This window comes from Anomalospiza imberbis, chromosome 11 (assembly GCF_031753505.1).
Source record: "Anomalospiza imberbis isolate Cuckoo-Finch-1a 21T00152 chromosome 11, ASM3175350v1, whole genome shotgun sequence".
In the NCBI taxonomy this organism is placed as follows: Eukaryota; Metazoa; Chordata; class Aves; order Passeriformes; family Viduidae; genus Anomalospiza; species Anomalospiza imberbis.
Genome location: NC_089691.1, coordinates 721,470 through 734,016, shown reverse-complemented (window position 1 = coordinate 734,016; position 12,547 = coordinate 721,470). Strand labels below are relative to the sequence as shown.

The following is a 12,547-nucleotide window of genomic DNA, read 5'->3' as shown; positions in this document are numbered from 1 at the left end:
GCAGGGCCGGGTCGTGGGTCTCTGCTGTCGTGCGTGACACAGGCTAAAGGGAATAGAATGGATCACGTTGTACCGAGCAAAATGTCCGAGTAAATGATCTAAAAGTCATGGGAAACGCTCCGCTTCGTGCTGGGTTTTGTTCCCTGACCAGCATCTTTTAGATGTTTGCACCTCTTTGACCGAGACCAGGAGGGAGCCTGGAGCTGAGGCCATCGGGCCTGGGCCCCTCCAGGGGCAGCCCCGGCCGTCAGCGCGGCCTCTGCCTGCCCTCGGGCTGCCTGGGCTCCGTCGGCCACCGCACCGGGGCTTGCCCTGAGGGCTCCGAGCCGCCTGTGCTGCCGGGCAGGGACGTGCGGGCCGGGCCGAGAGGAGGGGCCCCCCGAGGCTCCATGGGCTCCGTGTCTGCCTCCATCGGCCGCGGCGCCCCAGACCCGCGGTTACACCCTCGGGGGAAGGGGATGGGGAGGGGGACGAGGGCTGGGACGGGAATGGGAAAGGGACGGAAGATAGGTGTGGGGACGGGAACGGGGATGGCGATGGATATGGCGACGGGGACGGGGATGGGGCTGGAGCCGGGGACAGGGACGGTCATAAGGATTAGGCTGGGACCGGGGCCGGGGCCAGGGCCGGGGCCGGGGCCAGGGCCGGGGCCGGGGCTTCGAAGGGGCCAGCGGTTGTTTGGGTGTCTGCTCTCCCGCAGCGAGCAGAACGGGTAATTTGCTTTATATGGCGGGGGATCAAATGCTGGGCTGTAACCCCCGCTGCAGGTACTCGCCCGCCCTGGCCCCTTCCTTCCTCCGCAGCCCCTCCCGCGCCCTCCCCCGCCGCGCTGACGGCCCCGCCGGGGCCGGCCGTATAATAGGCCGCCGCTGCGGTCCCGGGGCGGAGAGAGAGACGCTGCCCGGTGCCGCGCCCCGTGTGCAGGCGGCGGGGACGGCTCCGGGCCGCCGCGCAGGGCCAGGGGAGGGGGCGGCGGGGCGATGGGCAGAGCCCCCGCTGCCCGGCTGCCGGCCGGGGGGCTGCGCTAGGGCGGCCCCGGCGGCCGGGGATCCCCCGCGCCCCGGGGGCGGCGAGGATGCAGCACCCGCTGGAATTGGGCGCCGCGCGCTACTTCCCGGCCGAAGCCTTCCCCGACCACCGCTCCCACCGCTACCGCAGCTTCATGATCGAGGAGATCCTCACCGACCCCCCGGACGCCAAGGGAGCCGCGCCGGCCGGGGAGCTGCTCAAGTTTGGGGTGCAGGCGCTGCTCTCGGCCCGGCCCTACCACAACCACCTCGGTACGTCCCGGGGGGCTCCCCGCGGCTGGGGGGCGGCTGGGGGCGGCAGGCGGGGAGGCATTGCCCGCCGCTGGTCTCCAGCGCCTTTGGGAGCCGGGCTCCTTGAAGAAAAACTTAGGAATTCTGCCTACAAAAGTTGCTGCGGGGCTCTGCCGGCCGTGCGCATCCCCGCCGGCTCCCGCCGTGCCGCGGGCGCTCCAGCCGGGAGCAGCCGGGAGTTTGGGGCCTAAAACCGAAGAAAGCGGCTTTGCGGCTCCAGCTGCTCTGCACAGAATGGCGTTTGGATTTCAGGGAAGAAGGTTGTTGTCGATAGTTTTGGTTTTGCGTTTTTCCCCGTGTTTTTGGATGAGGTGAGAACTGCTGGAGCCAAGCAGCGAGGTCTGTGCGTGGCTGCGAGGGGCAGCAAGAGGCCCTGCGGTCACAGGTTTAGCTGGAAACTCGACTTAGGTGTAAACATAAAAATATATAATATACAGAGATATTATATACAGTATAGAAATATATGCTATGTTTATATAATAATATAGAAGATGGAAGACATAGCATTATTGTCCATATTATAATACATGCTTGGGTTTTTCGATTAAAGCGGGTGCCAGCATTCTCTGTCCAGTCGGATACAGCATCCAGGACAAATGAAGTTTATTAACATATTGAAATAGGTTTGGGATTTTTTAATTGTTATTGGTTTTATTGTTATTGTTTAGGGGAGTTTTTTAAAGTCGTTTCTTTTTTTCTTTTTTGTGTTTTGGGTGGAGTTTTTTTTTGGTTGGTTTTTGTTTTTTTTAACGGTAGTATTTAATGCATTTTGAAGGCTATTACTTAATACATTTTAAAGGCCAATATTTAAGTGGGTGATAGCGAAGCTTTCACTTTCCAAGCCGTCTTCATCTGTGGAGCCGTAGCTCTTTATCCATTGACCTGAACACAAAAGGAGTATCCCAATTTCATTTTCTGCATTTAAGAGAAAAAGAGAAAGCGTCAAGCCCCTGAGCAAGGGAGCAACATGCGTTAGAATATCTAGAAATTAGTATTATTTTCAAGATGAACTATTCAGAACTGCTCGGAATAGCGGATCAGATAAAAGACTCTTTGCACCCCTCAGGGCTCGGTTCCGCAGGGATAGGTGGGAGCGGGATAGGGCCGTGTAGGAAGGGAGGCGATTTCAGACAGGCAGAGGAGAAAACCCCGCAGAGACTCCCCTAAAGTCCTTCCCCCGCCGCCGAGGTCGCTCGTGTGTCGCTGGCGGGGAGGCTGGGCTGAGCAGGACCGCGGCCCCCAGCCCACCTGCAGGCCGAGGCCCGGGAGAGGAGCGGGGGCGCCGGGAGGGACCCAGCTGGGCCGGGCCGAGCCAGGCGAGGGACTCGAGCCGAGCAGCGCCAGGCCGGATCGGGGAGAAGTGAATCGAGCCGGCCTAGCGGCGGCCCCAGCCCGCTGGAACAGCATTCTCGGGGATGGCTCGCTGTCCTCTCCTCGGGCGCCCCTTCATAGGCTGCTCTTCACGGAGTGGAATAGAAATTATTATCAGGTCGAAAATACCTTGAAAACTCCTAGGAAGGGAATCCTGGGACCGTGCCCGCCCTCGCTGGTCGCCGAATTCAGTCGGGTCCGGCAGCTGTTGGGTGACACCGAGGGGAGCGCTTTTGGGTTGGTTTGAATTATTTTCACTTGTAGCCCCCAAGTAACTCCGTGATTAGCATGTGTTGATTGAAGGGTAAAAACGTGTCCCTGTACCGCGGAAGGGGCGGAACTGGGGGGCTCAGGACCCGCGGTGGTGCCGAGAGTGGAGGAGAAGGGGCCAAGGTTCCCTGCAGGGGCTGCTCCCCGGGAAGCCGAGGCACCCTGCAGCCCCGGGGGTCCCTGCGCGCTGCCCGGCGCTGACCGCCGCTCTCTCCCGCAGCGGTGCTGAAGGCGGAGCCGGCCGCCGTCTTTAAATTCCCGCTAGCTCCTCTGGGCTGCTCGGGGCTGGGCTCGGCGCTGCTGGCCGCCGGCTCGGGGCTGCAGGGCGGCTCCGCCTCGCCGCATCTCCCGCTGGAGCTGCACCTCCGCGGGAAGCTGGAGCCGGGCCCCCCGGAGCCGGGCAAGGCCAAGAAAGGCCGCCGCAGCCGCACCGTCTTCACCGAGCTGCAGCTCATGGGGCTGGAGAAGCGCTTCGAGAAGCAGAAATACCTCTCCACTCCCGACAGGTAGGCGACGGCCGACCTCAGACCCGGGGCGTGACGCCACGGGACGGGGCTCATTTTGCTTGAAAAAGTCGGGAAGCTGCCATCCGAGACGAAAGCTGCTGGCCTGACCTCATCTCTCTCTCGCCCGCAGAATAGACCTGGCCGAATCGCTGGGGCTGAGCCAGCTCCAGGTGAAAACCTGGTACCAGAACAGGCGCATGAAATGGAAGAAAATAGTAAGTGCCCCTTACTAACAGTCCTCCCCCTGGGTGCGCCGTGTCCGCGTTCGAACCCTGCCCTGCGGGCTTCGTCCTTCTGCATATCGGCCCTGGCATATTTAACGATAACGTTAAGGATAATAGTAATAGGTAATAATAATATGCCCCTGGTCTATAACACCGTGCCCCTGGTCCAGCATCTCCTGGGCCCTGGCCGACCTTCCCTCCCGGTCCTGTCCGAGCCCTTCGATGTACCTCTCGGCCCCCGGGGCAGCGCGGGGTGGGCGCAGCCCGAGAGGACCGCACCGGCAGCTTCCCTCCGGGGGACGGGAGAGAGAGGGGTTGCTGCGCCGCGGGCTGATGGCAGCTCGCTTTTGCCGGGGTGTCCCCTTCCTCCGCCCCCTCCTCGCCTCGCAGGTGTTGCAGGGGGGCGGCCTGGAGTCCCCCACCAAGCCCAAGGGCCGCCCGAAGAAGAACTCGATCCCCAGCAGCGAGCAGCTCTCGGAGCAGGAGCGCGTCCGGGACGCCGAGAAGCCACCCGAGAGCCTGGGCTCGCCGGCCGAGGTCAGCCAGGAGGAGTGAGGGGGCCCGCCCCGCCCCGCCGGCCTGAGACGATGGAGGGCAGCTCGGACAGTGGCTGCGGCCACCTTCGGCCTCGGGACGTTTGGACGCTTTGGCCGCATGCCGGTCTCCACCCGCCCCGCCGCCCCTCTCCGCGCCCGCGGAGCACTGCGCTGCGCCACGGCCGCTGTGCTGTGCGACGGCCCGAGGGGCCAGCAGGACACTGGATCCCACCATCCACATCTACTCGCTGTCTAAAACCCTGTGGTGCCCCTAGTTATTCGAAAACTGCATTTTATGATCAGTTTTATTAATGCGAAGATATTTACTTTATTTCAATAAAATATTTTATGAACTATTGCTCTGAGTAACGTAATGCTTTGGGGTTGATTTTTTAAAAATTTGGGTGTTTTTTTTACCCACGGAGGCAGGTTAGAGATTCAAAACCAAGTTCCAGGCAGGTCTACAGAGAAAGTGCAAAGCGCAGTGGTACGGGGAGGATTCTCCCATCGTTTTCCACGACGGTTCGGCTGCCCGTGGCCGGGAGAGGCCAGACCCTCGGTCTTCGCTTGGTCAAATTCGGATGCTTTCGGATTTTAAAGATACGTTAGTTGGTGACAAAAGATAAATTAAGTTCTGCACTGCGCATCCTGAATGGTACTTTTTAAAAAACTCTTCGTGTGCTGCTGCGATGTAGCAGCAAAAATCCTAGCACGAAATCCTGACGCTTGTTGTTCGGGTGAGGGTTTTTAAATTTTGTTTTATTTTTTCGCTTGTTTTCCCCGAGTTTCTTCTCCTCGTTTTCCGTTGGGATGTTAAATTACAGAGCATCCACCGAGACGTGCAATTACTGCTATTCTGCTAAGAAAAAAAGAAAAGAAAATTAAAAAGCAACAGCGCAGGGAAGAAGGAGAGGCGGAGAGCTAGGGCCGGGGAGCGGCGGGACAGCCCCGAGCTGAGCCGCTGCTGCGGGGCCGCCGCCCAGTTAACGGCGGTAACTAGCGCTCGCGGCTCGGGGCTCATCTGTGCCTCCCTGCCCCGGCGGGGTGCCCCCAGGACCGGCCGGCGGCGGTGCGGGACCCCTGTCCTGGGGCAGAGGGTCCGGGAAGCTCCAGCCCGTGCTCAGGGTACGGAGACCGCGGCCCGCTGGGAGCGGAGCACAGAGACAGCGTCGCCGGGCTTTAACCCCAAACCGCCGGCGGAGCCCTCGAGGTGAATCTGCGCTGAACTCGTGCCGGTCGTTCCCAGTTTTCTTGCTTCTCTCTCCGGCCTCGCTGCCTACCAGGGCCCGGCTCGGGAGGGGCCCCGGATCCATCCCGGGTTACATCAGCCCCCGGGATGAGCGGTGGAGGACACAGCCAGTGCTGAGTAAACAGGAAACAGCCTCGTATTCTTACACTGAAATGACTTAGATATTTGACCAAGCAATTAGTGGGAAATGTTGGTTTGTTTTTTTTTTTTCACCTGAGGATGAAGATGGATGCTGGGAAGAGGGAAAGCGGCGGCGGGGCTGGCAGAGCCGGGGTTTGCGGGACCCTTCGGCGCGGTCAGGACACACTGGCCGTGTGGCTTTGTCACTTCCTTGTCACCTCTGGCTGTTGTTTCTGGTGCTTTCAGTGCGCCTGAGAACAGCACCCGGTTTTAATTAAAAGAGAGATTGGCTGGCGTATTAACCTAAATTAACAAGACGACAGGCTGTGTCCGTCACCGGTGTCCCGCACAGGGCTGGAATAGCGGGGCTTCACTCCGTGCTAGCGCCTTCGCGAGAGAATGTTAATATTTTCTTTTCACAGCTGAGCAAGTGACGGAGAAGCGATTATATTTTCTCAGATCATAAGGTGATTTTTCTTTCAGCACACGAAGCATTAAATAGAGTCGATTTTTTTATTTGTGTGTTTTTCCTTCGTAGAGAGCCGGGAGAGGGCTGGAGATGCTGCGGTTCTGCCGAGCCGGGGCCAAGCGGGGTCGGGTCCTGCCGGGCGTGCCCGGGTGGCCGTGCCGGCCCCTCTGTCCGCGCACGGGGTCCCGCCGTGCCGGGGCAGCGCCGGCCGCGCACCCGCGCAGGGCCCTCTCTCCGCGGCTCTGCGCAGGACACAGAGGTAAACTTTTTTCTTCTTGCGCCGCGGCAGGAAAATCTCCCGCGGGGCTCGGGCGAACCTTCTCTCGCCTCGGCAGATGGCCAAGAGCCCCGGCCGCGTGGGGCTGACCCCGTGCCGGGGCCTCCCTCCGGCAGGACAGAGCGCGGGGACAGCGGCGGCCGCGGGCGGGACGCGCCCGGGCGCCGCGGGCGGCGGCTCCCGCTGCCGGGGAGCGAGGGCACGGAGCGCTGCCGTGTGCTGCCGACGAACACGCGGCACCTCCGGCTCCCCGCCGAGCCGCCTGCCCAGCAGCGCTTCGGTCACGACTTTAAGGACCAATTTCTGCTTCGGGAGGAGCCGGTTACAGCCCCGAGAGGCTGGGAGCCGGGCTGAGGAGCCCTCCCGCCTCCTCGGCGACGCTAACGAAACCCAGGGTCCTCTCAGACACGGAAGAAGCCTGTTAGAATTATCGGACCATATACCTGACTAATGAGATTTCTTTATTGGTTGGTTTGCTTTGTGTTTTCTTGTAATATGTATATATACATAAACTCACACACATATATTTCGATTAATTTTAACGATTTTATGTATTGCTTTCTGTCAGAATTTAATTTCCCACAGCTTCTCCAGGCCGGCTGCTTGCTGGGCTGGCCGGAGTGGCAGCAGCTGGGAGCCAGCAGAAGGGTCCCAGTGAGGTGTGCTCGAAGGGATGGCGGTCCCTGCCCACGGCAGGGGTGGAATGAGATGATCTCTAATGTCCCTTCCGGCCCAAACCATCCTGAGATTCTCTGATTCTGTTTGAAAAGCGAGGGCAAATGCCACCAGCCTTCAGTGACAGCCCTTCCAAATGTGCTCGATAATATCCCAGTGCATTTAAAAGCAGAGCTGGGGCTCCTCTGGACCAGCACCGATAAACCTTGCTGGCCCATGAGTGACCACAAGGAAATCACAGCAGGTCTCACCTGCATACAGGTTTCGTGCTGATGGATGATTTTGGACGGTGGTACCGGGAGCATTCTCTCATCGTTTTCTTTGGGGATTCTGCAGAGGAAGAGCCCATGTTGTACATAATCACGTTTTAATAGACTCTTTGTAAACGGATGAGTCCATACACTCATTTCACTCTCCAATTACCTTTCGCAGCTGTGAGGAGCCCGTGTGGTGCTGCTGGGCTGCGATGGGCGATACCCGCACCCACCACGCTTCAGCGGCAGAGCTGGGTCAGCCCAGGCGCTCGGAGATGCCCAGCAGGAGCCCCAGGGAAGATCTGGATGGCTTCGTTCAGGGCTGCAACTTCTCCTCAGAGCCCTGCTCTGCCTGTGGGAATGATCTCGCTCGGCAGCAGCCCAAAACTGCTGGAAAAGCTGCGAGGGTGATTTGCCAGTGCTGTGGAATACTGGGGCCAGTAAATGACATTCGTAGCTAATACACCTGATGGTTATTCTCTGTCTGTGTGTAAATAAGCTGTATTACCATGCACATTCATTCTGGCAGAAATGCATCCACACCGGGAAACTCCACATTTTAATTACACCTGTGTAGGTAGAACAGCGTGTGTTTTCTCTGCAAACAAAGTAGAAGGGTGTAGATTGAAGGCTGGAAAAGTAGGTCCTTCCATGTTTGACTGCTACTCGGGTCACAGGTAATCAGCGAACGTTTTGGTGGTTTTCTTAACAAAAACCCATTTAAGGTGAGTTTCCAATTCAAACATCCTAAATTCCCTTTCTATGAAGCATCTCAAAGAAACCTGAGAAAAGTTCTGCTTTTTCATCAATGTCAATTTAAATATAGCTCCACGGAGCCAGGGGGTTTGAAGATGAATGCCATGGGTGTTCATTCAGAGGCAGTTCTTGCTCTGCCAGGAGCAGACCGGACACCAGGACGGGGCTGTGAGGGGCTGCAGGCGCTGTCCCCCTGCGGGGGTCGGTGGCCTTGCCCTGACTCCCTGCTTCGCACCTGCAGGCAAGGGGAAGTCTGCTCTGCCCTTCTGGAAGAAAAAAATCATCCTAGAACAATGCTTTGTGGGCACTTCTCACCAAAAAACCCTAAAGCACAGACTTGATGCTGCCTTTTCCCGTCCAGCGGGTGGGAAGTGCAGAGGGGGTGGAGTGGGGATGTGACGGGGGAGTTCAGTGGGATGGGGAGGGTTTGATGTGGAACGGAGGGGGATGTAGGAGGATTCAAGAGGAAATATGGCAGGCTGTGAGGTGTGGGGGGATGTGGGATGATGGGGGAGTAGGGATGCAGGGGGCTGTGGGACGATGCAGGGGTATGTGGACGGGGTGATGTTGAGGGATGTGGAGGGGATGCGGGGAGGATGGAAGGGTGGGAAGGGAGATATGGGGGCTGGAGAGCTTGTAGGGAACATGGAGGGGGATGTGGGAGGATGCAAGAACATGTGTGTGAGACTGTGGGGTGGGTGGGGGAATATCAAGGGATATTGTGGGGTTATAAGGGAGGGGGTGCAGAGGGATTTTGTGGGGCATGGAGAGGAGGGAGGGGGGTGCTGGAGCCTGCACCCCCCATGTACTGATAAAAGACATCACCCAGCACCACGTGTTAGTGTTGAGCTGAGGCTGGGGTGGGTCAAGCCTTCTTGGATTTAGGGTGAAAATTTAACATCTATCTGGGACTTTTCCTCACCATTTTGGTCCAAAAGGAACCGAATGCAGGGGTTGAGATGACCTACTGAGTTCAGTCAAATTCTCTAAAGTTCATTAACTGACATGTGATGTCCTGTTATTAGATGTTTGTCTTAAGCCTAATGTTGGGTTGAGGTCATTGCACACACATTAGATTTGGTTGTTTCAGCTGAGTTGTAGAGTAGATAAAATCTAAATGCTAAACTCTCGATTCCCTGAAATTTGGCCCAGCACTGTGTAAATAAAGCTCAGGGCAAGTTTGCATTATCCACACTAACACAGCTCTCCATGCTGTTATGTCTGCTTGGCTGAGCTTTGCCATGAAATCTGTAGGAAAAGTGCCAGAAGGAAAGCTTGAGGACAGGGATGGTTACCTTTAATGAGGCTGGTGGTGACCACTGGGTCAGCACTGCAAGCAGAGTTTTCACGGCAGACTTTAAAATTACATCCCTTACCCACACAGCTCTGCGTGGATGGAAAAGTCCTGGTTGTGTATGGACTCATCAGTTTACAAACAGAGTCTATTAAAACATGATTATGTACAACATGGGCTCTTCCTCTGCAGGATCCCCAGATCCATTGTTTATACTGCACCTATATTAACAAACCACAAAATGAGCTCGTGGTGTTTTCAGAATGTGTTTCTTTTTAGCATGGGAACGTGGGAACTTTCTGAAATTGAAATGGTACATATGGCAAATGAATAAGGGACAGGTTTGCACCTGAAGTTTAAGTATTAGTGGAATTAGAAGATTCCGTTTTCTTGAAATGGTTTTTCCCTCAGAGGTGCAGTTCAGAGAGCACTGGGCAGAGCACACTCGCTCTGTGAAAAGACACTGAAGTCAGTGGGTTTTATTTAAAGGAAGAATACCCCTGGAGGAGGAAACCCTGAGGTTATGTTGAAGAGCTCGCAGGTAGAGCTCAAGTTCAGCTGTGCCTGCAGCACCGTGGTCCTGCTCTTTCCCACTCCACAGCTCCTCAGGCGTGAGCTGCAGTGAAAATGACACAAACCCCATGAATTTATGGCAATGGCTCCCAGGCTGATGTCCCATGAGTGCCCGGCTGGGAGCTGCTGGCACAGCTTCCCCAGCCTCAGCACATCCTACCAGGAGACAACAAACTAAGGGTGAACAGAGCCCAGGGCAGGACAGGCAGATGTGCAGGAGAAAACTGCATGTCCTGGGAGCTCTGGCGTCCGCCTGGAGACACAGGACTGCAGGAACTGGGAGAGAAGATCCTCAAAAACTACACTGGGCCATTTTACATTAATTACAGCATTTTTATGTGGATTAGGTTAATTTATTATGAACTATCTTCTCCAGCTCTGAAGCTTCTACTTTGTGAAGAACTATTTCGTCAGAGAAGAGTTCTGGGTAAAAATCTACATATGGCAGGAGATGTCAGCACAGCACAAGTCTGACTTTGGCTGGTAAAGAAGGTGCTCCCAAAATGCACCTTTTTCACCACGGTGAGCTCTCTGAGGAAGAAGCTGGCTGTTCACTTTGAGCCAACAGGCTTTTTCCTTCTCTGCTGCTTGACAAGGTCTTAGAGAGATCCCACACTGCTACTGCTGCTAGAAACACTTTCTAAGGTATTTACTAAAGATTAAGCACAAGCAATATAAATCCCAAATATTTGCAAATTATATTATCTTTTTATTGTATAATCTGCTGAAATATGGAATTGAATAACATCTTTTCTGAGTCAAAATAGCCTTTAATAGATGTTTAAAGAAACAAATAATCTCTGTGTCTTGTCCTCTTCCCCTTTTTGTGAAAGTGAGAGCTGGGTTGCTGAATATTCCCATTTATTAAACAGAAATTCTCACAGAGCCTGTTCAGGCTGTGCAGAATGCTGGATGTCTGTGCCAGTCCTTGCAGATACTCAGAGCCTCCTCTCATTCCAGCTCTTTGAGGCTTAGTGCTGCCACAGGTAAGGTTTAAACGGTCCCACAAGGTTTTTTTTTTAATTCTATGGTGTGCTGTGAACTTTCCACGTTAATGAGTGTGTAAATATTTCATATTCAGATTCCATACTGTTAATTTTAGAAGTCACAGAGTGCTGCTTGTTTCCTGGCGTGTCTCACTAGGCAAGTGTTGGTGTACAGACCGTGGTGTAAAACAGAACAGAGCACGTTGAGCTCAGCGGTTTTTTGAAATTAAAATTCCTTATTCACCAGGATTTGTACCGGTAAAGTACAAGTGTTCAAATATTTGCAGAAAGTGCCTGTGAAGCAGCTGCAAATATCGCTGAATTTGCTTCTGAATTCGAACGAATATTTTGGGCTAAGCTGTGGTGCATGTAATGCTGCAAGGGGACAGGTTTGTAGGTGCCAGTGCTTTACAATTACCTGTGTGCAAATTGCAGCTAAGCCAACTGGATTTAACTCTCATTGATTTAAAGGGGAAAATACAGCCCAGTTTGAAAAAAGTCCTAAACCAAACCCCTTCCAGAAAACACAGAGAACATCAGAAACTTTAGATAAACACACACAATAGTGCTCTGCAGCTTTCACTGCAGCTTTCGCTGGCTCGTGGGTGGAAAGGGAGCTGCGTGGAGTTAACCCTTTCATTCCCAGGCGGCAGGAGCAGCATGCACAGGCTGAAGGAGGAGCCCGCTGTGCAGGGCTCACTGCTCAGGGATGAATCCTGCAAGTCCAGATCTCCTCCTGAGGCCCCAAAGAGCTCCTTCTCTGGGTGGAAGGTAAGGAATTTGCAACGGTTTTCAGAAAACATCATTTTAGCGGAATCTTGTGTTTTCAGCGTGCAAATGGGTTCAGTGTGATCAGGACTCAGGAAGGAGTACTTGGCTCCAAAGGGATGTAGTTTGCTGAGGTTTGGAAGCTTGGTAAGGATGCTGGGCAATGCGCTCCAGAGGCTGCCATGGCATCTGACAGCTGCCTTGACACACAGAATTTCCAGTTAGTTTTGCTCCTCTTGCTAGACCAGGAAATATCTGGATGGCAATTCTTCCATAGTTTCTGTGATCATCTCGTGCCTGTCTCCCTAATGCTGTTGCCATGCTAGTTTCTTTTAGGAAGGGATTTATAAAAGCAACTGACATCCTGACAGACCTTTCTATGACCGTATTGAGACATGATCTGTGGGATGTGGGAAAAAACAGCAGGAAAAGGTATTTCTTTGTATCTAAATTTTTTTATTCTCTACAGTGCCTCACAGTGTCTTCTCCTAGATGAGACAAACTCCAGAGGAGGTGTTATCCCTGCATGAATTTGGAAGAGTTATGTTTGGGTTGGATAAGAAAATACTGTGTTTATAAGCAGGGAGCCTGGAACTGGCAGCACCCAAAATTGGGTCAAAGACTGTGGTATTCATTTGAATTTTCTGTCCTATTCACATTAAAAATCCCATTGTGTTTTTTTAGGCTTGGATAGATGCACTCTACAAAAATCCTCTTCTTTGAACTTCCATTTACAGATCTCACAATTTCCAGGTGCGTTTTTCCTGATGATATTTTTACTGTTGGTATTCATGTGTCCTCAGTGTCCACAAATTTTCCCCAATACACATTCTGTTCCTACACTCAGTGCTGGTGAAAGCTCCAAGGCCAAGCACAATTTTCAGGGTCAGAGATTTTTAT

The 12,547-nt window shown here is 54.4% G+C and overlaps 1 protein-coding gene across 1 annotated transcript; it reads left to right on the top strand.

The window, feature by feature from the left end:
* Window positions 1-903: 903 nt before the first annotated feature.
* Window positions 904-4,554, top strand: BARX1 (BARX homeobox 1). The gene is made up of 4 exons (XM_068201388.1): window positions 904-1,280; window positions 3,181-3,466; window positions 3,597-3,681; window positions 4,081-4,554. The coding sequence occupies exons 1-4, from the start codon at window positions 1,076-1,078 to the stop codon at window positions 4,243-4,245; spliced, it is 741 nt and encodes a 246-aa protein (XP_068057489.1). The 5' UTR covers window positions 904-1,075; the 3' UTR covers window positions 4,246-4,554.
* Window positions 4,555-12,547: the final 7,993 nt, after the last annotated feature.

Bases quoted from the DNA above. Each gene is read 5' to 3' on its own strand.
- BARX1 (XM_068201388.1), top strand. From the start codon at position 1,076: ATGCAGCACCCGCTGGAATTGGGCGCCGCGCGCTACTTCCCGGCCGAA. The intron at 1,281-3,180 runs GTACGTCCCGGG...TCTCTCCCGCAG, and splicing joins GCCCTACCACAACCACCTCG to CGGTGCTGAAGGCGGAGCCG. The intron at 3,467-3,596 runs GTAGGCGACGGC...TCTCGCCCGCAG, and splicing joins TACCTCTCCACTCCCGACAG to AATAGACCTGGCCGAATCGC.